The 26,945-nt window shown below is 43.8% G+C and overlaps 1 protein-coding gene across 6 annotated transcripts in view; it reads left to right on the plus strand.

Annotated features, from left to right (window-relative positions):
- The window catches only part of PTPRE (protein tyrosine phosphatase receptor type E), a 94,711-nt gene extending 68,969 nt beyond the window's left edge, over positions 1–25,742 (plus strand). For 5 of the 6 annotated variants that reach the window (XM_066554617.1, XM_066554616.1, XM_066554611.1 and 2 more), the window contains exons 5-20: positions 1,054–1,190; positions 5,481–5,571; positions 5,802–5,878; positions 5,992–6,028; positions 6,906–7,003; positions 8,665–8,784; positions 9,618–9,778; positions 13,729–13,864; positions 14,634–14,783; positions 15,833–15,926; positions 16,371–16,447; positions 17,511–17,645; positions 19,167–19,292; positions 20,032–20,192; positions 20,862–20,997; positions 22,540–25,742. In XM_066554617.1, coding sequence (XP_066410714.1) covers positions 1,054–1,190; positions 5,481–5,571; positions 5,802–5,878; positions 5,992–6,028; positions 6,906–7,003; positions 8,665–8,784; positions 9,618–9,778; positions 13,729–13,864; positions 14,634–14,783; positions 15,833–15,926; positions 16,371–16,447; positions 17,511–17,645; positions 19,167–19,292; positions 20,032–20,192; positions 20,862–20,997; positions 22,540–22,614 — 1,811 coding nt within the window. In that variant the 3' untranslated portion in view covers positions 22,615–25,742. The remainder of the gene's footprint in view (positions 1–1,053; positions 1,191–5,480; positions 5,572–5,801; positions 5,879–5,991; positions 6,029–6,905; positions 7,004–8,664; positions 8,785–9,617; positions 9,779–13,728; positions 13,865–14,633; positions 14,784–15,832; positions 15,927–16,370; positions 16,448–17,510; positions 17,646–19,166; positions 19,293–20,031; positions 20,193–20,861; positions 20,998–22,539) is intronic. The other variant, XM_066554612.1, reaches the window with a different exon arrangement.
- The last annotated feature ends 1,203 nt before the right edge of the window (positions 25,743–26,945 follow it).

Raw genomic sequence — 26,945 nt, forward strand, 5'->3', positions numbered from 1 at the left:
CTCCCTGGCCTCTTTGGAGATGTTTTACCAGGGTGCCAGCTGAGATCCACATTTGTGACACTGTGATCCTTGTATTTAGAGAAGGAATTGCAGGATTTCTTTTTAAAATGGGGGCAAAGTCCTTAACACTGTGATCCTTATATCTGGAGAAGGAATTGCAGGATTTCTTCTTAAAACGGGGCAAAAAGTCCTTAACACTTTGTGAATACACTGGGTGCTTTCTGAACGTGAGGCAAGGGGTTGAGATGGGGCAGTTTGGAGCCAGAGGTGCTGAAATAAAACTCTCTGAGGAGTTCAGTGTGTTTCCCCCTGGTGTGAGTTGTGCTGGGTTTGTTTCTGCCTGTGGGGAACTCCAGGCTGGCTCCTCTGTGGGGCCCAGCTCAAACCAGGGAGGGCTGGGCAAATTGTTCTAATCACAACCCAGAGAAAAATCATCAAGTTAAAGACGAAATAATCAATCTGTGGTTTGTGTCAGCCCCACTTGACCATGTGTGAAGGGATGAGTGAGCTGAAGAGGGTGACAGTCAGAGGAAAAGCCAAAAACCTAAAAATACCCATCAGCTTCCTGCCGGGGTGTTCCTGTGCGCAGGGCAGCAGCTCCTCTTGGGGCACAGCTTCTGATGGCTGCCAAGTTATAGCTAAATTATTTATTATTATTATTATTATTATTATTATTATTATTATTAGCATTATTTCCCCTTGAAATTAAATAATCTGGCAGCACCTCTTTGGTGATAAGTGCCAAAAGCTGTCCTTGCCATGTCAGCAGAAAGAGCCTTCTCCTTTTCTGAATAAACCTTGGTCGCTTTTAAATCCAGTGTAACTAGAGAAATCATTCATTTCACCAGCAGTGGTTCTTCTTGACACCATTATGCTCTCAAAGCAACCCCTTGGCCTATGATTTGGTGGTTTTATTTCCTCTAAATCCCCTTTAGCACCTCAGGGTGTCATGGCAGCAGTTTGCTTTGGCGTCTCTCAGCACCAAGATGAATTTGTAGTTGGGATCTGTGGCTCTGGCCGTGCCTTTAACACGTGCTGCCCTTGTGCTGACAGAACAGCAGCGGGTGATGCTGCTCAGCAGGTCTCCCTCAGGCCCCAAGAAGTATTTCCCTATTCCTGTGGAAAACCTGGAGGAGGAAATCCGGATACGCTCGGCCGACGAGGGGAAACTCTTCAGGGAGGAGTTTAATGTAAGTTTTTCTTACATGGATGGCTGAAAATGGGGGAAAACCCAAAATATTTGTGAGTATTAATAATTCTGTGTTTGGTGCATGATTGGTGCTGTTCCTACAGGTTCTGTCGTGTGTGGGGACCTTTCATCTGGATAAAACCTGGAGTTTTTACTGATTGGTGATGCTGAATTGGTATTATATGAACTGTTTGCCTCTTGCTAACATTTAAAGAAGGTCTTTAGTGTTTGCCTGAAGCTGGAGGAGAGGAACATTGAATATAAACCTCTTCAGCATTGCTTTTCATGATGGTGCTGGGGGCTTTTGGGGGATCTGGGTGTTTCACCTCCATGGGAGGTATTTAGAGGAGAGGACGCAGTGCGGCCTTAATATTGCCCTGGTGGGGTTTGACTTCTTTTTTCCTGATAATTTGACTTTGTCTTGGTGAGATTTGACTTCTTTTTTCCTGATAGTTTGACTTTTGGCTCTTGGTTGCCATCCCAGCACTCCCCTTTTGCAGCACAGAGTTTCTGTGAGGTGTCTCAGCTCTCAGGGTTTTCCTGTTGAGCGTGGCCTTGGGCAGGATTTTGTGGTTGTAGGGATGAGCTGCACCTGGAGTTTGTGCTGAGCTCCTGCAGGAGTCCTTTGGAGAAACAGAACACCAGGAGTCTGACTGAGTTGGGGGCTTTTTTCAGATTTTTTATGACTTGACTTCACTTCCCTCCACAGCAGAAGCAGAGCAGGAGTTTAAATGTCAGGCGTGGATTTGTGAGAGCCAAGGCACGTGTTGATTAGGCAGGCTGCTGAGTTACCTCCTTAATTGGGAGCATATTTAGAGCTGCACTTTGGTTGATGATAAATTTAAACCACAGACTTTTGCCTTATCAGACAGGGAGCATTGTGGAAATCCTTCTTCTCAAAGCTGAAAATGAAAGTGGTGAGGACCAGCCTGACACGATGTGCGCTGGTGAATTTGGACTCTCCTGATGCATTTGCTCTGAGGTTCAGAATGAAACAAACCATCTGTTTTCATTTTTAAACCCCTCTTTGCTTTGGTAATTTTCTGCCCTATGCTGTGAGCATATGGGATTCTGTCCACACCCAAAAGCCTGGGGTCTGATCCCCAAAAATGAGCAGTGGTGGGGTTGATGCTCAATGTGGTTTTTTCCATGTGGCTGGATGAGCTGTGTGCTCCAGCCTGGGAGGGCTGGAACTGTCCCAGGCCAGGTTGGACAGGGCTTGGAGCAGCCTGGGACAGGGGAAGCTGTCCCTGCCATGGCAGGGTGGCACTGGGTGGGTTTTGAAAGATCCTCCCAACCCAAACCATTCCATGATTCTCTGGTTCTGTGCCTCAGCCCTGCCCTGGGGATGCTCCAGGGATCTCTGCCCACTCCACATCCCACATGTCAGGGGCCAGGCATCCCTGGGAATATAGATACAGGAACTCCAGTGGGAATTAGGGACAAATTTGGGCTGAAAATGGTGAGTTCTGGGAGCCAGGCACATGCACCAACCTGAGGAGTTTGGCCCCTTGGTAAAAAGAAACCAGACTTGAAAAGATGAAGACACCCAGCAGGGAGAAAAGAGTTTTGAGGACAGTTCCTGACTCTGAGGACAGTTCTCTTGGATTTATGTGCCTAATGGATTTATGTGCCTAATGTTGTTCTCCAGCACCTTTGATTTTGTCCTTAAAGCCTGCATGACCCTCAAGAGGTCCATGGCACCCCTTGGACACTCACCAGAACAGCAGAGGCTCCTTCTTTTTTTATGTGATTCCTTTGTGAGCATTGGGCACTGGAAGAGTGTGTTCTTTCTTCACAGGAAAAAAAGAAGAACAAAAAATTAAAATAAAATGGATTCCTTTCTGTAAAGCCCCTACCTCGGTTGATCATCCCTGGAAGTTTGGGATTATTGCCTTGATTTTCAGATTAATTACTGAAAAGCTTCCCCTAAGAGCTTTCTTTTGAAATTTAAATGCTGGCTTGATTAAGACACCCCTGTGGCTCCTCCAGTGCTAAAAATGTGCTGATCCTGGGTGGGCTGAGCCTCTCAGAGCTCCAGTGGGATTTCAGGGTCACTGCCTGGGGACACAGGTCAGGGTGGGGTGGCACAGACGAGGCAGGACCCGTCAGCTCCTCGTGATTTGGGGTGGATTTGGGAGGGTGGATTTGGAAGGATGTGCAGAGGAGCAGCCGGGGTGATTCACATCCTCCCCGTGGGTGCAGCAGGAGCTGGGCTCTGCTCTGGGCTCAGCACCCACCCTGGGCACCAGGAGCTGCCTGGGCCCTGCAGGGCTCAGGGGCACAGGAGATCTGGCCAAAGATAATTCCTTTAAATGGATTTTTCATTTCAGCCCTGACCCCCCCAGCCCACAGGAAACCCTGCAATCGTGGGCTTGGTTTGCTGGGGCTGTTGTAGCACACGAAGCTGTGAATGGAAAAGAGAGGAGGTTGAAAGAGGGCTGGGGAAAAAGGCTGCTGTCAGGAAAATCCAGACCTTCTCTGGCTGTTACTTGAAAATTGGGTGCCTGACTTGGAGTTTGAAGAGATTGTGGTTAAAAAGATAATTATTTCATAGGGTCACAGGATGGTTTGGGTTGGAAGGAGCTTGAAGTTCATCCAGTTCCAACTCCTTGCCATGGGCAGGGACACCTTCCCCTATTCTTTTTTGGTTTTGTTTTTCAGAAATGTACTTTAATCGGCAAAATGGGCTGATAAAAAGCCACGAGCTTCATTCACATGAGGAATTAAGCAGTCTGACAGCAGCTTTATTCCTCAGCCCTCTTTCAGCTTCCTCTGCTTTCCATTCACAGCTTCGTGTGCCACAAGAGCCCCACAGATCAACCCCACAGTGCAGGTTCCCTGTGTGCAGGTTCCCTGTGTGCTGGGGGCTCAGGGCTGCCCGTGCCCCCTGTGTCCCCCTGTGTCCCCCTGTGTCCCCCTGTGTCCCCCTGTGTCCCCCTGTGTCCCCCTGTGTCCCCCGTGTCCCCCCGTGTCCCCCGTGTCCCCCGTGTCCCCCCGTGTCCCCCCGTGTCCCCCCGTGTCCCCCCGTGTCCCCCCGTGTCCCCCTGTGTCCCCCTGTGCAGTTCTGGGGGATTCCAGCCCTGCTCTGCCCCAGCCCTTGCCCTGTGTGGCTCAGCCTGGCAGGGGAGGCACAGGGGGGCACCAGGTGCTGCTGCCTTCCCACACTGCTGGGATTTCACCTCACTGGGACCCACCCTGCTGCCACTGGGGCCTTTGGAGCTCAGCTGAAGGAACTTCATGAAATCCACTGAAAAAACTTCTCGAAATTCGGTTCTGCTTTGGTCCATTTGCAGTGGCAGCATCTCAGCTGTGGAGGAGCTCACCTTGGGCACCTCCTTGCTTGCATCTTCACCCTCTGCTCTGCTTTTTCCTTTGGTTTATTGTCCTCCATGGCTGTTGGGTTATTTTTGAGCCAGACTAAATTTACCTGCACTCAGAACTCAACTCACGCTGCATAAAAACCCTTTATTATTAAAATTATTTTAACCCAATAATAAAAAATTAGTTTATTATTAATAAATAATATAATAATATTTTAATAATATGCAATAATATAATATAGTATATATGTTATATATTATATTAAAATATAATTATATAATTATAATATAATTATATTATAGCATATAATATATATAATTATATATTATATTAATAATATATAATATTGTATCTTATATAATATATAATATATAGATATTCCATATTATAATTATAGTATAATATATTCTAATAATGCAAAATAACATAATAATAGAATTATTATTATATTATCATTGTTTATAATATGACAAATACATTATTTGTATATTTATATTTGTAGTATTTATTATAATATAAAAATTAATATAATAAATTTGTATTGATTTATTATATAATTTATTTTCCCTTCCTCCTTTTCTCCCAGGGCTGGGCCCTCACCTGCAGAGCTGAGCAGGATGTTGGGTTTGTGATGCCCTCAGCAGTGGATGAGGGGCTCAGCCCAGCCCCTGTGGCTGCTGTCAGTGGCTCTGAGTCACCGTGGCAGATGGCAGCTCCAGGCAGCAGCTCAGAGTTGAACAATTTGCTAAATAACTGTGATCTCGGAGGGAAAAGATTCCTTCTCTCTCCCCAGCTGCTGAGCTCCTTGTCTGGAGTCAAACCTGCCAGGATAGAGAGGAATTGAAGTTACTGGGGGGGAAAAAGTTGAAATATTTTTAGTGTTGGATGCGAATTTTCCCTAAGTTGTGTGCAGTCAAAATTGTTTGTTTTCTAACACATTGACTCTATATCTTTTTTTTTTTTTCAGTCATTAACGTCTGGATATGTGCAGGGAACATTTGAAATGGCAAATAAGGAGGAAAACAGGGAGAAGAACAGATATCCCAACATCCTGCCATGTAAGCCTTTTGCTTTTCTTGTAAACCAGACAATTCATTTTGGCACTGAGCAGGCTGCTGGTGGTGCTCCTGTGCTGAAAATACTCAAATAACAACAATTGCACTGGTCAGAAGTGCTGTTCCTGTGTTGTCTGTGGTTTGGGAGCTCTGTGCTTTTCCAGGCCTCCTGCTTGCAAGGAAATACCATATTTCAGATTTCATAACTGGCCAATGTCCTTCTTTTCTTTCAGATGATCATTCCAGAGTGATTTTGACCCAAATTGATGGAGTCCCACCTTCAGACTACATCAATGCATCATACATAGATGTGAGTTGAGGGCTGCCCACAGCTGGCCAAACTTTGGCCATTAAAGAAGTAATTCTCTGCTAGCACACCTTGGCCTTTCACAGCCTTAACTGCTGTGGCATTTGTTTCCACAGGGTTACAAAGAAAAGAATAAATTTATAGCAGCACAAGGTAACTCCTTCTCATTTCTCTCTCCTCTCTAGCTCAGGGCTGAGCACATTTAATTATAGATGTGGTGGAGAGGTTGTTTTTAGCTGCAGGTGGTGGTCAGGGGGAGGCTGGGTTTGGAGGTTACAGCTGAAATGAGTTTGAGATGTGTGTGAGGTGAGCAGCTGCCTCCAGGCAGTTCTGTAGGTTCTGCTCTGGCAGGGGCTCATTTCCCCCTCCTGACCCTCTTTGCTGGAAATAGTAGTTAAAGTAGTGAAAAGATTAAATAATATTTGAGTTAATGTGTTAGAGACTCTTCCAGTGCCTGAAGGGGCTCCAGGAGAGCTGTGGAGGGACTGGGGACAAGGCCTGGAGGGACAGGACACAGGGAATGGCTTTAAACTGACAGTGGGTAGATTTAGATGGGATTTTGGGAATTGGGAATTGTTCCCTGTGAGGGTGAGGAGGGGCTGGGATGGAATTCCCAGAGCAGCTGGGGCTGCCCCTGGGTCCCTGGCAGTGCCCAAGGCCAGGCTGGACACTGGGGTTTGGAGCACCTGGGACAGGGGAAGGTGTCCCTGCCATGGCAAGGAGTAGGAAGTAAATGATTAAATGATTTAAATGTCTTTAAAATCTTTTCCAGCTCAGACCATTCTGTGATTCTATGAGTGGTATTTCAAGAGAGGAGATTCCTTCCAAAAATGTAGATTTGGGTGCATGATGATGTAAAAGAAAACATGAGTTGGGGGGGTTATTTAGTACCTAAATACAGAAATTTGGTAGATTCCAAAGCTGTGCAGGTGTAGCAGGCACAGCTGTGGGTGGGTGCCCAGGGCAGGGTGTGGGACTGCTCTGGGCTCTGCCCCATCCTCTCCTGAGCATTTCCCTGTTCTGTCTGCAGGACCCAAGCAGGAAACAGTCAATGACTTCTGGAGGATGATCTGGGAGCAGAAATCAGCCATTATTGTCATGTTAACCAACCTGAAAGAAAGAAAGGAGGTAAGGAGCTTTCACCCTGCTCTGGACGTCCCCTGTGCTCCGAGAGCAGTCCTGGCTGCTCAGGCTCTGACCAGGTGCATTTCTCACCACTTCCTGCCCTGGCCCCTGTCAGCACAGCTGAGTTTCTGCTCCAAAATACAGTTTTCATTTCTAAAATACTCATTTATGTCAGGTGATCTCAGGAGAAAATTCTGATGACCAATTGTGCCCTGCATAGCCCAGGGCCAAAGGAAAACTCCTGTGGTTTTATCCCAGTGTAAGGCTGCACTTGTGGATGGGATTGATTAGGAATGAAGATAAAAACTCTGCCCCTTTTCCTGAGTATTAGGTTTCAAAAATGCACAGTTTGTCAACTAAACAAAGAGAAATGAAGGCTGCTACTTCGTGAGGGTGCTGCTGTTCCTTCCTGTGCCCCACTCCTCCCCTGAGGATGGGCATTCCTTGTTTTCCTCCTGGATTTGATTTTCCTGCACTTTCACTGCAGCTCGATGAAGCTGAAACAGCAAAGCCAGGCCATGAGGGCCAATTCCCAGTGGGAGCAGCCAGAACTGCTAAATCTGGATATTCCTGATCGCTCCAAAGCAGAACTGCTTTGAATTTCTCAGTGTTTGCAGCTAAGGCTCCAAATCAGAGTGAAAACCTCACAGTCCCCACAGTTGGACACCCTGTAACAAAGCTGCCAAACTGAAACAAAAGCTGTGGGGGCTGAGTTGGTTAAAAAACAGTTCAAAGCTGTTCTCACCTTCTCTGCATCAATTTAAGAAGCAGCAGCAGGGTGCTGAAGTTGTGCCAGATAAGGAGCTCTGCACGCTCACCTTCCCTGGATACACCTAGGAGAGCGTGGCAGTGAAAGCAAAGTCAGGGTGATAAAATTCCCTGGGTTTGGTTCTGAAATTCCATCTGTTTGACTCTGAAATTCCATCTGTTTGGCTCTGAGATTCCTTGGGTCTGGCTCTGAAATTCCTTGGGTTTGGTTCTAAGATTCCCTGGATTTGGTTCTAAGATTCCCTCTATTTGATTCTAAGATTCCCTGTGCTTGGTTCTGAAATTCCCTGGGTTTGGCTCTGAAATTCCCTGTGCTTGGCTCTGAAATTCCCTGGGTTTGGTTGTGAAATTCCCTGGGTTTTGTTCTAAGATTCCCTGTGTTAGGCTCTGAAATTCCCCATGCTTGGCTCTGAAATTCCCTGGGTTTGGTTCTAAGATTCCCTGGGTTTTGTTCCAAGATTCCCTCTATTTGATTCTAAGATTCCCTGTGCTTGGTTCTGAAATTCCCTGGGTTTGGTTCTAAAGTTCCATGTGCTTGGCTCTGAAATTCTGTGTGTTTGGCTCTGAAATTCCCTGGGTTTGGTTGTGAAATTCTCCTGGGTTTGGTTCTAAAATTCCATGTGCTTGGTTCTTGAATTCCCTGTGCTTGGTTCTTGAATTCCCTGTGCTTGGTTGTGAAATTCCCTGGGTTTGGTTGTGAAATTCCCTGTGTTTTGTTCTAAGATTCCCTGTGTTAGGCTCTGAAATTCCCCATGCTTGGCTCTGAAATTCCCTGGGTTTGGTTCTAAGATTCCCTGGGTTTTGTTCCAAGATTCCCCGTGCTTGGCTCTGAAGTTCCCCGTGCTTGGCTGTGAAATTCCTCATGTTTGTCCCTGAAATTCCATGTTTTTGTGCAGGAGAAGTGTTTCCAGTACTGGCCTGACCAGGGCTGCTGGACGTACGGCAGTGTCCGTGTGTCCGTGGAGGATTCCATGGTGCTGGTGGATTACACCATCCGCAAGTTCTGCGTGCACTCGGTGAGGCCCCAGCTGCTCCCGGCCTTCCCCCTGCCCTGGGGGATGCAGAAAAGCTCAAATGTTCCCTTGGAAGGAATTGAGGCTATTTGAGAAATCAGAATTTCAGAAATTTGGCTGATTTTAGCCAAAAACCACATAGTGATTTAGGCTAAATAACTGCGTGGTTGTTGGTTTTGCCATTGTAAGTTAACTTTTACCAGTTGTTAATCACAAGGATTTTAATATATTTATAATCACTTCTAGCTACTTTTAAAACAACTGCATAGTGATTTAGGCTAAATAACTGTGTGGTTGTTGGCTTTTGCTATTGTAAATTAACTTTTACCAGTGGTTGTTGGCTTTGTTATTGTAAATTCATTTTTACCAACTGTTAATCACAAGGATTTTAATATATTTATAATCACTTTTAACTGCTTTTGATATAATAGTTGTGATCTGGCCCCTGTGGAACTTGGATTCTCACAACATCATTTATTAATTATATTTTCATTTATGACCAGTGTAATAAATATATTATAGTTTTAACTATTATTTTAAATTATTTTATATTATTTTGTTATAGTTTTAACTATATTATAGTTTTAACTTTTGCAAAATATTAGAATATGTGTTGTGTTTAACTTCTACAAAAATAGCTATAACTTTCAAACAATATTTTTGTTTTTGTAACTAACTAACAATACAAACAACTCAAGCATATCTGTAAAATAACTAATACTGTCTGTATACTTAAATAACATTTAAAAAAAAAAATCGATAATTATCAACTACTAAAACCACAAAAGCGACATGAAAAAGGAGATGTCACACTGAGTATCTGGGTGTTCCTGCAGCTCCAGGAGGGATGCAAAGCTCCAAGGCTGGTCACACAGCTCCACTTCACCAGCTGGCCGGATTTTGGGGTGCCTTTCACGCCTATTGGCATGCTGAAATTCCTGAAAAAAGTCAAGACCTTGAATCCTGCCCATGCTGGACCCATTGTGGTTCACTGTAGGTATGTTATGTGCTCCTCAGACCATTCTTGTGGCTTGGCCTGGAATTATTTATATATATTGAGATTTTTTTAAACTTATTTTTAAGATTTGATGTATATTTTATATGTATTTTATATATACATTTATATTTATAGCTATATTTACTCACATATTTCTATTCAAGGGTAATAATCTGCTGAGTTTTTGAGAGCTGAGAGTAAAAACGCTTTCCAAAGCTCTGTCTTTGCTGCCAGTTAAATACTCAAACAGAAGTTGTTGTTCTGCTGTTTGGGGTTTTTCTTTATGAGGGATCTCCATTGTTTGGTATAAATCTGTTCTTTGTCAGAAAAACAGACTGGTGATAGAAATCTGTGGCCTTTGCCACTCAGTGCTGCTCTGGGAATTCATCCCCCACTTCTCCCACAGTCAAATTGCAGTTTTTTAATGGAAATTAGCCATGAAATGCCTGAAAAGTTTGGAAGAAAGACTTGAATTCAAGAGACTTAAATGCTGCAATTTTGAAAATGTGCTTCATCCCAATCCAGAACCGATTCCCAGTCGTTGGTCACTCACACAGGCACATCTTGCTGCTAAACTGTTGAAATCTTTAATGAAACTAAAACCAAACTCCCAAACAGTTTGAGGAGAATAATTGCAACCTCTGCAGCAGCTGTAAGCTCACCCCAAGCAGGAAGTGGCTTTTCAGGAGCAATTTTCATTGCAAGGTTAGAGTAAAAAGAGCACAAGAGCAGAATGAAAAGAACAGCTTTCTCTGTCTGGGTCTTGTCTTTGAGGCAAAAAAATAATGTAAATTCCTGTATTTGTCTCTTTTTCCTTGCTAGAAATACTCCCTGGAAATGTGTGATAGAGAAAAAGAAGGTGTTTGTCCTGCTGGGATTCACCTTCTCCCCCAGGTGTCATGAATAAAAAAACCGTTTAGATGGGAAAAGTAGATTTGAGTTGTCTCAGTTGAGAATATTTTTATAGCCCTTTGCTGTGTGTGGAGTCTCATTCTGGGCTTGAGCTTTATTTGGCAGCAGCAGGAAATGCTGCTTGTGCTTGGTGTCACCAGCAGAAGGAAAGCCAAAAGCCAGGAAAATAGAAAATAATTTCACCAATACCTGCAGAGATTTCAATCCCAAGGGCCAGCAGAGCACACGAGGCCGTTGTGTGCCGGGGTGAGAAGTGGAGCAGGACAGAGGTGACACTGAGCTTCCGTCCCCCCTCAGGATGTGACACCACTGAATTGTTGGGAAAAGGAAAGGGAAGCCATCAGCAGTGAGTAACCATCCATTTTTAGGGAGCTGTAGGGAAATCTGCCCCAGCCACCCTGGCCAAAAGCTCTGCAGTGAGGTTTGGGAAGTGAATACAACACTGACTTAGCATTTGGAAGTCAAGGAGGGAAAATGAGGAGTGGCAGGGTTTTCTGCTGATTCTTGTATTCTGTCCGTTTTTAGAAATAGGTTTTTTTTAGAAATAGAATTTTTTCAGTGGGTGGAGAAGGACTTTGAGGAATGGCTGAGTAAGGGATGCCACAAGCAGGCTAAGGATGGAGACACTCAGGAGGTGAAGATGGAGGCGCTCAGGAGGTGAATGCCCAGGGGCAGGAAGTCACCAGCTTCAGCAGGAACGTGCAGGGATGGAATCCAGAATCCCAAATCCCAGATTTGGGAACAGGGATGTGCAAAAAGGGATCGTGGCTGGAAAGGGAGTGAGGAGCTGAGCTGGGCTGAAACCTCCAGAAATGAGCAGTGAGGGACCAGGGGGAACTGGGGAAGGGAGATCTGTGCTCAGAGGTGGCTCCCAGGGCTGTCAGGAGGAGAACAATCTCTTTTGAGTGGGAATTAAGGCACTAGGACATGACGGGGATTCCTTGTGGTGCCAAAGGGCCAAGAGGGATGGATGGAAGGGAGAGGGAAGGGAATCTCCATCATCTCTCCAGACCTGTGGAACAGCGGAGCTCGTGGGTTTTGGTTTCCCTGCTGGTAAAGGGTGTGTGGAAAGGAAATAAATAAATACAATCATTTTATTTTTCTGGTCTTATTGAAAGCCTGATGTTGCCTTGCTGAGAATTGCTTTGTATTTTTGAGCCCCTGAGGGGAGGGGAGGCGTTTTTATCGTGTTCCTGGAGGCGTTTGTGGCCACTGCAGCCAAGCAAACTGCCCAGAGGTTAAAGGAGAGCTGCTCATGACTAGTACAGGATGCCATGCCCTTTTCCTCTGGAAGGAAGAGCTGAAAGTCGCTGGAATTTTGTCATTTCTAACAGTCGTGCTCCCTCTCGTGGCTTTTAAGGATATAAAAACCAAAAAGTGTTCAGGGATGGCGACCTTGGGAAATGTGGAGCTAAAGATTCCTGAAAGAATAATTAAAATTTTATCTTAACCTTTAGAGTTATTATTATAGTTATTTATTTTATCTTAGCCTTATAGAGCTATTACAGAATTATTGGAGATGGTCAAGCAGATTTTCTTTTCAAATGTCTTTTTAAATTTAATTCTGATGCCATCAGCTAGGAAGAGCTGGGGTTTTATGCTAAAAACACTCCTCTTTTTCTGCTGTCCATGTTAAAATGAAAAAGGAAAAAGTTTTTCACAGAAAGGGTGATAAAGTTCTGGAATGGCTGCCCAGGGAAGTGCTGGAGTCCCCATCCCTGGGTGTGTTTAACAAAGCCTGGATGTGGCACTGGGTGCCAGGGTTGAGTTGAGCTGTTGGGGCTGGGTGGGACTCCATGATCTTGAAGGTCTCTTCCAACCCAGTGATTCTGTGAATTCTGTGAATTTCTTCACTGAAAGGGTGACCAGGCATTGGGACAGGCCACAGGGGTAGAACCCATTCCTGAAGGGATTTAAAAGCCCTGTGGATGTGGCACTTGGGGACATGGGGGGGACTGCTGGACTAAAGGATCTGAGATCTAATGTTTCAATCCAGTGTGAGCATGAGGCTCACTGCTGCAGCAGTTCCTGCAGATTTGGGTGATTCCAGGAGGTTTTTGTGTGTTTGTATTGTGGCAACAACAGTCCCCTGAACAGGGAGTAATTAGCACTGATCCATGAGTGCAGAAGGCTGATCCATTGCTTTATTGAGCTGTACTGTATTATACTGTACTAATAAGAAACTCGTAACCCTTACAGACTGTCCCATACAGCTTTGACCTAATTGGTCAATCTCTCCAAACACCATCCAGTGTCCAATTAACAAACCACCCTGTGGTAAATCATCTCCATAACACATTCCACAGGTGTCACTGACATGTTTTCTGAAAAATCCCTTTGCCAGGAGTTTTCTCCTGAGAAGCTGAGAGGCCTCAGAAAAGAAATGTAAACAATGAGTATCTGATGGCTGTGGAATGTGGTCTGGAGATGGTTCACCAACAGGTGCATCTTGGATTGGGCTCATATGAGCTGTTTTTACTTGATGACCAGTCTTGGTCCAGCTGTGTTGAGGCTCTGAGAGTCACAGATTTTTATTATTCATTCTTGTCTAGCCTTCTAATGTCTCCTTTCTTCTATTCTTTTAGTATAGTTTTAGTATAGCATTTTCTTCTAATATAATATATATCATAAAATAATAAATCAGCCTTCTGAAACATGGAGTCAAGATTCTCATCTCTCCCCTCGTCCTGGGGATCCTCAAACACCATCACACACATGTGCCCAGCAAGAGGTGCAGCAAGTGGAGATAAGAATTGTTCTAATTCTATAGTTTTAGTATATCATTTTCTTTTAATATAATATATATCATAAACAATAAACCAGCCTTCTGAAACATGGAGTCAAGATTCTCATCTCTCCCCTCGTCCTGGGGACCCTCAAACACCGCCACACACAAGTGCCCAACAACAGGAGCAGCAAGCGGAGATGAGAATTGTTCTAATCCTTTCCCCTGAGCTTTCTCACAGGATAATCCTGTGAGAGGAGCGTGTCTCTGTGTGCAGAGGGTGTGTGATGACCTCGTGTTTGTCCCTCCCCAGCGCGGGCGTGGGGCGCACGGGCACCTTCATCGTCATCGACGCCATCATCGACATGATGCACGCCGAGCACAGGGTGGATGTCTTTGACTTCGTCTGCAGGATCCGCAACCAGCGGCCACAGATGGTCCAGACTGATGTGAGTGCACTCCAGTCACCCGGAATTCCAGCTTTTCCTGGGCAGAGGGGGAAATGCTGCTGTGTTCCCACTCTGTTGTAGCTCAGTGCTATTGGGCAATTGGGAAATTGGGGCTTAGAGCAGCCTGGGATGTTGGAAGGTGTCCCTGTCCATGGCAGGGGTGGGATGGATGAGTTTTAAGGTCCCTTCCATCCCGAATCGTTCTGGGATTCTCTAATTCAAAAATGCACAAAGCTCAGTGAAGGATGTGGGGTGGTGCAGAAGATAAAGGTGGAGAAGACCAATGTGAAACACTTGATTTTTAGGAGTTATTTCTCATGGTTTTCCCATGCACATGAGAGTGGAATGTCAGAGAATATGAGTGGAAATGTGAGCAAACAGGAAAACTCTGGTTTAGCATAATAATTTCTAATTATTGTTATGTTAATAATTAGAAGATTGTCACCAAACACTGACAAGACAAGGAGCAGTGGTTTTGAAGTTAGATGGGATATTGGGAATTAGGAATTGTTCCCTGTGAGGGTGAGGAGGGGCTGGGATGGAATTCCCAGAGCAGCTGGGGCTGCCCCTGGATCCCTGGCAGTGCCCAAGGCCAGGTTGGACATTGGGACTTGGAGCAACCTGGGACAATGGGAGGTGTCCCTGCCACGCCAGGGGTGGCACTGGGTGGGATTTAAGGTCCCTTCCAAGCCAAACCATTCTGGGATTATTAAAAAAGTCCCAGAATTCCTCATTTCCCTCCCTTCCTCTTCCTCTCTGTCCCTTCCAGATGCAATATTCCTTCATTTACCAAGCCTTACTCGAGTACTACCTCTACGGTGACACGGAGCTGGATGTGTCATCCCTGGAAAAACACCTCCAGACTTCCCAAAATGCAGCCCCAAACCTGGTCAAAATAGGGCTGGAAGAGGAATTTAAAGTAAGTATGGAAATCTCTCCCATAGGATTTCCAAGATGCAAGCCAAGAGGATAAAAGTGTTACCTTAAAGGTGCATAAAAGGGAAGGAGTTGTTTTATGTGGTGCTTGTTGTGAATGGGGCCTTGCTGAACATTCTGTTCCCTAAATTCAGATTTTAATCTCATTCCCTCATTCAGAGCTGTGTCATTCCATGGCCTTTCCCTAAATGCTTTTTGTTTGTTTATAAAGAAAAGTGGAGTGATTCTCTGAATCTGGTGCAGGGTGCCAGATCAGATAATGCTGGAACAGGAAGCTGGATTAGGTGCTCCTAATCTGCATCCCAGTGGGATTGTTAACTCTGAGGTATCTGACAGCAGGAAAGGTACAGGGCTGGAGAAAAACATCAAAAAAAAACCCCAAAAACCCCATTTCCTATCAGTGGAGAAACCCCAGATGAAGAAAACCACACTGGCTGTGTGTGATCATTGTTTAAATTATTTTAGTTCCCTGAAGGAATAGTTAGAATTTCTTTAATGATTATCCTTATGGTAAAATATTTATTTTCTGTGTAGTTTTAAAGTATTAATTGACATCTGGGTGTTAACTGGAGTTCTCTCTTTGCTTTAAAGAACTAAGTTAACCAGAAATTGGGAACTGGGTAAGGAATATGATCTAAAAATAAGTTTGATGATAGAGCAACAAGTTCTAAAATCAACAGTATTGAGGGAAGGAAGATTGGATGGGATACTGGGAAGGAATTTTTGGCTGTGAGGGTGGGCAGGCCTTGGCACAGGGTGCCCAGAGCAGCTGTGGCTGCCCCTGGATCCCTGGAGGTGTCCAAGGCCAGGCTGGGACAGTGGGAGATGTCCCTGCCCATGGCACTGGATGGGGTTTAAAGTCCCTTCCAACCCATCCCATTCTGGGATGCTGTGACTGTTATTCCTTCTCAGTTTCTATAGCCAGGACAGGGCAGTGGCTGCAGGCTCCCTGTGAGTGTGGCAGGGATTTTTTACCCCACAAGGGCTCTGCAGGATGTGCTGGGTCTCACTCCTGCTCTGTGCTCTCTGCAGAAGCTGACCAACGTGCGCATCATGAAGGAGAACATGAGGACTGGCAACCTCCCAGCCAACATGAAGAAAGCCAGGGTCATCCAGATCATCCCCTGTAAGAGCCCAGCTCCTCCTCTGCAGGGACAGTGCCAGGAAATCCTGGCTGGGAGCACACACTGGATCTGTGTGCTGGCAGAACCCAGCTCTGAGTTCCCCTTACAAACTCGTCTGTAAAAGATTCAGTGAATTGGGTTTTACTGAATCACCTTAAAATCTGTTACAGTCAGGGATTTGGAATTAAATAACTCAGCAATTTCACCTGTTAAACCACCCCTTTTCTGTGTGGTTCCATGCACAGTCTGAGCAGCACTGGGATGTTTGCACCTGAAAATGAACATTTCACAGTAAAGATTGGGTGGGGTTTGTTCTTCCATGGGCAGTTGGCAAAAGTAAGACTGGACTCAAAATTAAGCCCAGACTTTTTTTATTGGACTCGAAACTAAGCCCAGACTTTTTTTATAGACTCAAAACTAAGCCCAGACTTTTTTTTTTTTCCCAGATGATTTTAACAGAGTGATTCTGTCCATGAAAAGAGGGCAGGAGTACACAGATTACATCAATGCTTCCTTCATAGATGTAAGTATACAACATTTTCATGCCTTTCCTTTCCAAATCTGAGATTTTGCTGCTGCTCATAGGTCTTTTTAAAGAGGCACAATCAGCTTGGCTTGCAAAGAACATGAGCTTTGTTTATATGGGAGTTTCCAAATGCATTTCTTATCTGGTGTTTTTAATTTCAGCTTAAATGGTTGTGCAATTTAAACCTTGTTGTTAGATTTATAAACCAAACCTTTCATTCAATTCTGACCAAACAAATCAGCTGCACAATTACAGCCAGTGATTCCACTATCTGGGTCAGGTTAACAGGTGTAAATATTTGCTTTTCTGAGAAACAGAGAAGTCAGTGTTGAGCACAGGAAAAGCTGTGACAGTGTCTGGCAGCCAGCCTTTACTTGGGCAGAGCTGGATGAATTCCAGGCTTTCTTCCCAGCTTCCTGTTGGAAGCTGAACACAGGATTGTGCCTTGTTTTTGTTGAAATATGAGAATTAATCATGTCCTTAAGCAGTGAAACCACGTTAGTGACTGTGGGCTGTGGATTTCACACAGATCACACCTGCATGGGAATAAGGAGAGGCTGGATGTGCCCTCAGAGCACTGGGGTTGGGTCACACGTTGGACTCAATGGCCTCAGAGGTCTTCTCCAACCTCATTGATTCTGTGAAATAAAGCTGGACCTCAAAACTTGAGGCAGAAGTTGATTCTAAAGAAAAGCTGGGAGCTGCTGTTGTGATGATCTTGTGAAATGTCATCCTGCAGCATCTCATCCCCTCAGCCATGACTGGAGAAATTCACCTTGAGCATTGTGAATTTGGAAAAGCTCTCTCAGACCATCGAGTCCAACCGTCCCCCAGCACTGCCCCATGTCCCCAAGTGCCACCTCCACATGGCTTTAAATCCCTCCAGGATGGGCACTCACTGACATCTTCTGTGGGGAAATTCCCCCTAACACCCAACCTGCCCCTTCCCTGGTGCCGCCTGAGGCTGCTCCCGTCGTTCCCTGGGGAGAAGCCCCCGTTTAAGCCGTGATGTCCCCGTGGCCACCGTCCCTGTCCCCTGTGTGACCCCTGTCTCCCACAGGGCTATCGGCAGAAGGATTATTTCATTGCCACCCAGGGCCCCCTGCCTCACACGGTGGAGGATTTCTGGAGGATGGTGTGGGAGTGGAAGTGCCACACCATCGTGATGCTCACCGAGGTCCAGGAGAGGGAGCAGGTACGTGGGGAATGGGAAATGGGTCTGGGGAGAGCTCTCAGAGCCTGGCACAAGGCTCACACACAAACCTTGAGATGGGAAATGCTGACTTAGAGATGCCATGGAATAGGACAGGCATTGTTGAGGGAGAAATGGAAATAGAAGCAAGTTTCAAAGGGTGGCCTTGCAAATAAGTCTGGGTACTTTGGAGAAATGGAACCATGAAAGGTGCATTGGAGTGGGAGCCACTGTTGTAGTTGAGATGGAGACAATGCAAAGCAACAGACTCTGTTTTCAGAAGGGTTCAAACTGGTTTTATTCTAGCATGCATGCTTTTTATACATTCTGACAAAACTCCTAAATTTACACTTCACTCATTGGTCAGGAAAGACAAACAAAGAGCTCGATGGAATGGAATTGCAGGTTTCTCTTATTTATCCTTCTTTCTTTCTTGGTTTCTGTGTCAACACCCTTGGTAGGAAATTCTTTCAGGGGTTAACATGGATCAAACTTCTCTCTGGCTGACAGAAGTCACTGTAAAACCTCTCCCATAACCCAAGAGGGGTAATTTTAGATTGGCTTTAAGGCATTTACAGCATGGTGGGGCAAAAGCTGATAGGCCAAGAAACACTTATAGTGTCTTGTAATTAGGAAATAGCCTCTGATTGTGATGGTGTGAATTATTACATCTGTATTGTCTCACCCTTCCCACGAGACTGAAAATGGAATAAAAGTTTTTAAAAGGCCTCTCAGTTGCCCCATGTCTGGGTCAGAAAAGGGCCTGATCTGACTCGTGCCCCCCCTGCAGCCCCACACTTCCCCTTCCCACCTGCAAACCATGAGCATCAATACTGGAGAAACAGGGTTTTTTTTTTTTGGTCTAAAAATTCCAGCAATCTGAATTTTTCTTGGCTTTTCCTAAAACAAGCTCTTGCTTCACTCTTTGGTGTGAGGCAGCATTGCTGCTTTTTCTGGAATTGTCAGGAAACACCAAAAAAACTGCAGAATATTGTGATTTTTGAAAGCTTCCACTTTGCTTCAAGGGATGCCTGACATGAGACAGAGTTTTGGGATTTGGGAATAAACTTTTGTGTAAACTTTTATCCCACTTGTCCCGTTGCTCATTCTGAGCTTGTCCTAATTTGATTAAAATACAGGAATTAATTCATTATTTTATTTAAATACAGAATTAATGTCATTAATTAATTAGTCCTATGCTGCAGCTTGAAAATTCTGGGTTCAACAAGGGTGTTGTGAAAAATTTTTTCTTGATGGTTTTGGGAGGTTGTTAACAACATTACCTTGCTTTCAGGAATTCCATTTATTATTCTCCTCTGTTTTAAAGCAGTATTTGCTATCTGGGCCTCCTGAGCCTTTTTCATCAAGATGATTTCCATACAAGAAATATTTTATCTCTGTATTCTTAGTGTTTAGAACACACTTATTATGCTGGATGTCACTTCTTAGGCCAGAGATTCATGACAATGTAGATAACTGGGGAAAATAAATCAAGGAATATTTGCAATTCTCTGGATTCTGCAGGAGAAATGCTGCCAGTACTGGCCATCAGAGGGCTCTGTGACTCACGGAGAGATCACGGTGGAAATCAAGAGTGACAGCCTGATGGATGCCATCAGTGTGAGGGACTTCCTGGTTACATATAACCCGGTAATTCTTTACAATTCCAGCGGGTTTTGTTGTTTTGTTGGTTTTTTTAATTTTTTTTTATTTTTCCCATCAGAAGGCATTTACAAATCTGGTTATGTATCTTAAATTCTGTGATTTCTGTCTAAACTTAAATGTGGTTAATCAAAAGCTGGCATTAAGAGGAAGCTTATATGAGACAATTTTGTTTAAAGCATCTGAAAATTCTGATCAGTGAAACAGGTGGTTGCAAAGTTGGGGAGTGGGTTTTGGGGTTTTTTTTAAACTGTTTTGTTGTTGCTGTTATTCCTAGAATTTTTTGCCATCTCCCACATAGATGGGTACTCCCACATAGGTATCAAAGAAAATTTGATTCAAGATTTTTCCCAAAATTTGGGTTTGGGTTGGAAGGGACCTTAAAACTCATCTCACTCCACCCCTGCCATGGGCAGGGACATCTCCCACTGTCCCAGATTTTTCCAAGCCCTGTCCAACCTGGCCTTGGACACTTGCAGTGTACCCTAAGGGCAAACCCAAGGAAAATTGGAGAGGGGAAATTATCAGTGGGTGGGGGATTTAGAAGCTGAGCTGCCAGGGTAGAATCATGGAATGTCACTGGCAATAAAATCACCAAGCTCCTTAATATGGTGCGGCCCAGGTTGCAGATTCTGCAGTACAAAATGGCTGCTGCAGATGCTCCAGGCAGGAATTGTGTTTGCACCTGGGAGTGCCGAGTGGCTGAAGGGTGTTTTCCTGCTGGCAGAGCAACCAGGAGAAGCAGAGCAGGCTGGTCAGGCAGTTCCACTTCCACGGGTGGCCGGAGATCGGGATTCCTGCTGAAGGGAAGGGCATGATCGACCTCATTGCAGCTGTGCAGAAGCAGCAGCAGCAGACAGGGAACCACCCCATCACTGTGCACTGCAGGTGAGCCCCTCTGCACCTCAGCTGGGCTGCTCTGTGCCCCTGGCATTCCTCTTTGGTGGGGGTTTTTGAAGTTTTGAGCGAGTTAGAGACAGGACCTCTGAATTGTTTTAGATTATTTGATTTATTTTTCTTGTTTTCTACCTAGACAGGAAGGGTGAGTTTGGCTCACATCCTCACTGCATGGCTCAGAAGGTCACAAGACCCTTAGTTACAACACCTTTTAAAGGATTTATTGACCAATAAAACACTGCCAACAAGGATATTTATGGTTTTGACCCAATCCTTAAATATTTCATCTTGTGGACCCATGCTACAGTGTGAGCTTTCTTAGCCAATCATGTTATGACACACAAACCTACAGTGCTGCATTCTAAACTCCTTGTTTACCTCTGTAACAACTTTTATTTTTTCTATATCCTAAACTCTAAAACTCTAAACTTCCTTTTACTTGGTTTAAGATGTCTCTGCTTTAAACTCTAAATCCACATTCTCCCTTCCAGCCCCTGGGTTTGGAAGCCTTTTCCAAGGTCTCAGATCAAATCCTGGGTTTAATTCTAAGCTTTGGCTTACAGGCCCAAAGTTCTGAGAGTTCCTTGCATTGCAGATCCCATTGCTCTTTTTCCCATTTTATCCCACTTCATGCCAAAAAAAATTGTGTTTTCATTGCAGTGCTGGAGCAGGGAGAACGGGAACCTTCATAGCCCTGAGCAACATCCTGGAGCGGGTCAAGGCTGAGGGGCTCCTGGACGTGTTCCAGGCTGTGAAGAGCTTGAGGCTGCAGAGGCCACACATGGTGCAAACACTGGTATGGGATTTCCCAGGCCTTTGGAAGGGAGTTCTGGGTGTAAATGTTCCTGGGAAAGGAGAATAAAAGGGTTTTTTTTTGGCAGGTTGGCATAAATGATGCATGGTGGATGTGTGTGTACAAGGCATAATCAGGGTTTTACAGGGGGTTTTGGAGCATGTCTAAAAATACAATTTGGTTACATATTCTCTGACTTTTAGGAACTTGAGGCGGTGAAACTAAATGTATTTTGAGTGTTGCAGGTGATAAAATATATTAAGTAACCTTAAAATGTCTGGGCATGAACTGGAATCACAGAATGGTTTTGACTGGAAGGGACCTTAAAGCTCATCCCATTCCCAGCCCTGCCATGGCAGGGACACCTTCCACTACCCCAGGCTGTTTCAAGCCCTGTCCAGCCTGGCCTTGGGCACTCCCACAGGTGTGGAAATCTTTGGAAATGTCTCTGACTTGTTTAAAATCTTTAAAGTTTTCCTTCAAGTCATCTCCAACTACTCTTTGAACCTTAGTTCAGATGCGTTTCCATATTAAGTAAACATAAAAAAGTTTTTTGAGACTTTTCTTAACTTGAAAATACATAAAAATATTGATATTTTTGATTTCCATAGCAGCTTTCATTCAGCAGCTGAAACCTCTTATAAACAATTACCTCAAACCCTTTTTCCAGGGATGTTCTCTCCATCCCACAGATAGGAAGAACAGGGATGTAGAAATGGAATTGGGTTATCCATGCTCAGGCTGAGAGAGGGATGGGTGGGATATTGGGAAGGAATTCCTCCCTGGGAGGGTGGGGAGGGGCTGGGATGGAATTCCCAGAGCAGCTGTGGAGTTTCCTTCCACAGCTGCTGAAGGAAAGTGATGCTTTAGCAATAATCTAAATTTGGGTTTTCCCACATCCCTCACTGGTTCTGTTGGGCAACTATCCAGAATGAGAAGAACTGACTTGAAATTAATTCTTAGGCTCTGGAATAAGCATGATTGTCATATTTTATATTATTTGCTAAAGAAATCCTTCCCTGGGAGGGGCTGGGCTGGCACGGGGTGCCCAGAGCAGCTGGGGCTGCCCCTGGATCCCTGGCAGTGCCCAAGGCCGGGTTGGACACTGGGGCTGGGAGCACTGGGACAGTGGGAAGTGTCCCTGCCATGGCAGGGGTGGCACTGGGTGGGATTTAAGGTCTCTTCCCACCCCAGTCATCCTGGGATTTTCTGATTCCCTGATTATCCCTGGGCAGTGCTCAGGAGTTTCTGCTGTGAGCAGCTGGGTTTAAATCAAAAGCCAGGCCTAAGAACTGATTCAGTTTAAGAAGCATTTCTGAAAAAGCTCAAGAAATCATTTGAACTAAAGAGCAAGGATCAGCCTGTGTCTGACCAAAGAAAATAAACCATTGGTTTTATTTAAAATAATAACCAGAAATCAGAACAGACCAGTCCTCAGCTACTGGTCTCTGTTAGGACATACTGAATTTATCCCTGGGATTTGCAGAATTCATGTTTTTTATTGTAACCAAAAGCACATTTTGATCTCTTTTCCTTGTTTTCCAGGAACAGTATGAATTCTGCTACAGAGTGGTACAAGATTTCATCGACATCTTTTCAGATTATGCTAATTTCAAATGAGAATTCTGCCTTATTTTTTAATTTGTCTGTATAAATAGTTGTATATTATGTTAATTTATTCTGTGTCACTCGGATTGTCAACTGAACTGTAAATACAACGTTGTGCTGGCTCTAAAAGTTGCATTTGCTGTATAAAGTTGTTTCTTAAATATAAATATCTTCTAAAGTAAAGTATAATGTTCCTATACTGTATAGCACTGTAAGATGGGATAGAAATCTTTATTCTAAATAACAAAAAATTAATTATTGGTTTTTTTTTTCCTTTGAATTTTGCCACTCATAAATATTTATCAACAGCGTTATCTCCCAATTCTTGAATTTTTGGCAAGTGATTTACAGTTCATCCTCAAAAAAGTGAATTTGGGTGCACATGTTTGAACATATTTTGTTCATCTGGAAAATATGTTCACCACGAAAATAGTTATTTATTTTTTCAGGTTGTTTTAAAGAGCCTCCAGGTTTTGTTGGATTTTGAGTCTTACTGTCCATAGGAAAAAATCAGTAGAAATACAGATTTGAATTTTTGAATTAACAGAATTTTCAAAGCCCTATTCATTTGGTTTTTTTGCCCAAATAATGTTTAATTTGACTTAGAAAGGCAATAATGTGATTTTCAGAATATTTTGCATATTTGAAAAGTATATTTTGCAGCACCTGAACTTGTCTACTTGAAGAGAAAGGCCAGAAATTAAGTTAAAAGCTTCTCTTCTCTATAAACACCTGCATAATTTCTCACTTCTTTAAAATAAGAGATGAACTCTTATTCCTTGATTTGACTCAGCAGGATAATTAAGAGGTAAAAATTGGAAGAAAAAAACATTTTATGAACAGTTCAATGCCAGAAACATTGAGTATTGTAGCAAAAGTTCCTCCAGGTTCTTACCCTCCCAGAAATGTTATCAAAAAAGGACTTTCTTAAAGAGGTTTAGAGTTGTGTACAGAGATATATTTTTATTGCAAGTACTACTGAGAATAGAATTGGTGACAGAAAATATAAATTTTTTATTACAGCCCTGACCAGGGGCTGGGAAATCCCCAAAATCACAGGGCACCCGAATGTTGAATAATTACCAAATTTATCTCTCCCACTCTTCCCAAAGCATCTCTGAGTTAATGAGCACAAAGGGGTGAATCTGTAATGAATTAAATAACAAATATGCAGCAGTTCTGTCTCGTCCAGCCAGGCTTTGGCCATGCAGCATCAAAGCCTAATTTCAAACAAGCAGCTTAACCTGAGCTTCTCCCTGCTGTTCTTGCACTATTTTATCCCATTCCAGTAGAATCTCCTTGCCCCTTGGAGCAATGCAAGGGGATGGGAAGGTGTCCCTAGGTCTCCTTCCATTCCAGCCTGGCTGGAAAAGGTTTGGGATGGGAATTCCTGAGCCCCCAATCCCCACAGTGCCATTGGCTGTTCTTGTCTTCCCATTGCTGCACTCCTGTATTTATTTGTACAGTAAATTATGCACTTCAGAAACGAGTGAGGTTAAAGACTAAACCTCACTCGTGAGTCTCTATGAGAAGAAACACTCAAGGTTGGGTACTGAAAGTGGAGCTGAGGAAGGGCATGTTCCTGAAATTCCATCCAAATGGAAAGAGCCAGAATAAATTCAGCCTGGAAATTATAGTTTGATTTAGAGCAAAGGCTCCCCGAGGCTGGAGAGTAATGCAAAGGAATTCCCATTTTCTGATCCTCATGTCAGGATCTTTTCCAACCATTTAGCCCACATTTGAATAATAATTTGTCAGAATTTGAGGTCTCTAAGGTAAAAACTTGGGGTGAGTTGTGCATGAAGTCAATCTCAGTGCAGGGAGACTCCAAAAAACTGGAAAATAATGCAAAGGAATTCCTATTGTATGATCCTGATGTCAGGATCTTTCCAACCATTTAGGGGGCATTTTAATAATAATAATAATAATAACAACAATAATAATAATTTGTCTGTTGGGCAGATTTGTGGGTCCCTTTGGTGAAAACTGGGGTTGTTTCCTGAAGTCAGTCTCAGTGCAGGGAGATCCAAAAGGTTGGAGAAGTAAGGAATTCCCATGGTATGATCCTGTTGTCAGGATCTTGCTGATGCTTTAGCCAGCATTTGAACAATAATAATTTGTGTGTTGGGCAGATTTTGGGGCCCCTGAGGTAAAACCTCGGGTTGAGTTGGCCGTGAGGTTGATCTCAGTGCAGCAGTGATGGGGTGTGAGGGCGTGGGGGTCCCACAGCCCCCAGGAGCTGCAGCACAACTCCCACGGGGTTCCCTGAAGGCCTCCTTCCAACCAGGAGCAGGATGGAGCTCAGCTGGAACACCAAATCCTCGGTGGGTACTCGGATTTTAGTTGATAACCAGACTGAGAAATGCCTAAAACAGAATTCAGAGCTCCCAGCTGTAGCTCCATGAAGGTTTTTGTGGAATTTGAAGAGCTCCCTTGGCAGTCACCGCGTGTGCTCGCTGGCCGGAGCTCTGGGGAGGGTCTGGGTGGATTGGAATTTTCCTCTGACTCTCTGTCTTTTGAATTCCTTCAAAAGGCCAAATAGTGGGATTGGAAGTGTCCTTCTGATCTGTCTGTGCTTTTGGTCACTGTGTGACTTGGACTGTTCATGTGTTCAGAAGGTCCCAGCTCAGCTCAGCGTTGAAGCGTTCGCTTCCCCACGCCCTCATCCCGCCATCCATGGGTGCCATGGACTCCCTGTCCCCAAAGCAATCCCTTCAAAGTGCTTGGCTGACTTGGGCCTTAATGAAGAATGCATACTGTAATTAGCAGTGTTTTTTAGGCTATTTTTATGTATTTTTTTAAACTTTTAAAATGAGCCTGACCACCCCGTGTTCAGTCTTTTGAAATGTTTGCGTTTCCCTCGTCCCATTTTTCATGTAAAGTTACTGGAACTTTTCTGTATAACCAAAATGTATTTAATTTGTCAAATCTTTATAATATATGTATGTATTATACAGTTTCAGCTCTTAGTATTTTCTTTTCTTACGTTTCTAATTTGATCTTGCTGTGTTTTTAATGCCGGTGAATGTGGCTGAATTATTTGTATATGCAAATTGCAAGATCTAATACATTCTGATGCAAGAACAAAGCTTCCTTTTTATTCTCCACCTGCATTATTTCCTTTAAATCTTTTAATTTCATTCCTGTGTTGTGTGTTCATTTGAATTAAGCATTCTAAAAGAGCTGAAATCTATTACCTAGATAAGTAATTTTTCAGTGCTTATCTGCAGCTGTTTGGGAGTAAAATTCTGATTTATTTTGGGACTGAACATTGTGCATATAAAGGGTGTAGAAACTCATGGAAACAGTTGGAATCCAGGTCTTCCAAAATGTCCCCATAAGTGGGATCTGATGAAATAAGTGCAGTAAAATTAAGTAAATATTTATATTAAGTAAAATAATCCTGTGTTAAACTGTGGCACCATACCAAGATAAGAATAGGATCTAAACTTCCAGCTGTGTCACCAGTGATGAATTGAAAGTTCACTCGAATTAACAGTAATTTCTTAATTCATTTTGACAAGTTTTGCATTGGACATCTTGCTAAAATTAACCCTGAAGTCCCCGCTGTTGTAACAAGGGGGGGAGGTTTGTGTAAAGCAGGAGTAACTGCTCAGGGGTTCCATGCTAATGTCAGATCAAACAAGATTTCATGCAGCCTGATCTCTGTTCGACCCTTTTCTGTCTCCCCTGCTCCACCCCACATCTCCCATTTGGGAGATGCCTCTTCAGGGTAGATAATTCTAGGATTTATTTTTTTGGGGAAGAAATTGTTGGGAAGAAATTTGTTGTTGGGAAGAAATTTCCTGCATGTCCTTCCTTGGCATTGTTCTAACACTGGCAGGATGAGAGGAAATGGCCTCAAATTGTGCCAGAAGAGGTTGGGAAATTAAAATTTCTTCATGGAAAGGGTTTTACAGCATTTGGAAAATGCCTGGGGCAGTAGTGGAGCCCCACCCTTGGAAGTGTTCAAAAAATGTGTGGATGTGGCATGGAGGACATGGGTTAGTAGTGAACTGGTTGGTGGTTGGATTTGATGTTCTTTTCCAAACTTAACAAATCTGATTCTAATTTGCCATTGCATGTAAAAGCTGTTAATTTTTTTTAAATTATCCCATAAGAGTTGATAAAATATTTTTGATTGGGTGATATACTTTTATGCAGCTTGTGCAACCACTGGAGGTAACTGTGTGTGAGGACAGGCAGGTGCCTTGGTGTGCTCTCAGAAAACAGAAGAATCTCAAATATTTATCAGTTATTAGTTGACTGTTGGTTAATTGAAATAAATAGTGATAATTGCAATTGTTGATCACACAGCAAACATGGATGTTTTTGTACTCTGA

The sequence above is a fragment of the Molothrus aeneus genome, chromosome 8, assembly GCF_037042795.1.
Source record: "Molothrus aeneus isolate 106 chromosome 8, BPBGC_Maene_1.0, whole genome shotgun sequence".
Taxonomy (NCBI): Eukaryota; Metazoa; Chordata; class Aves; order Passeriformes; family Icteridae; genus Molothrus; species Molothrus aeneus.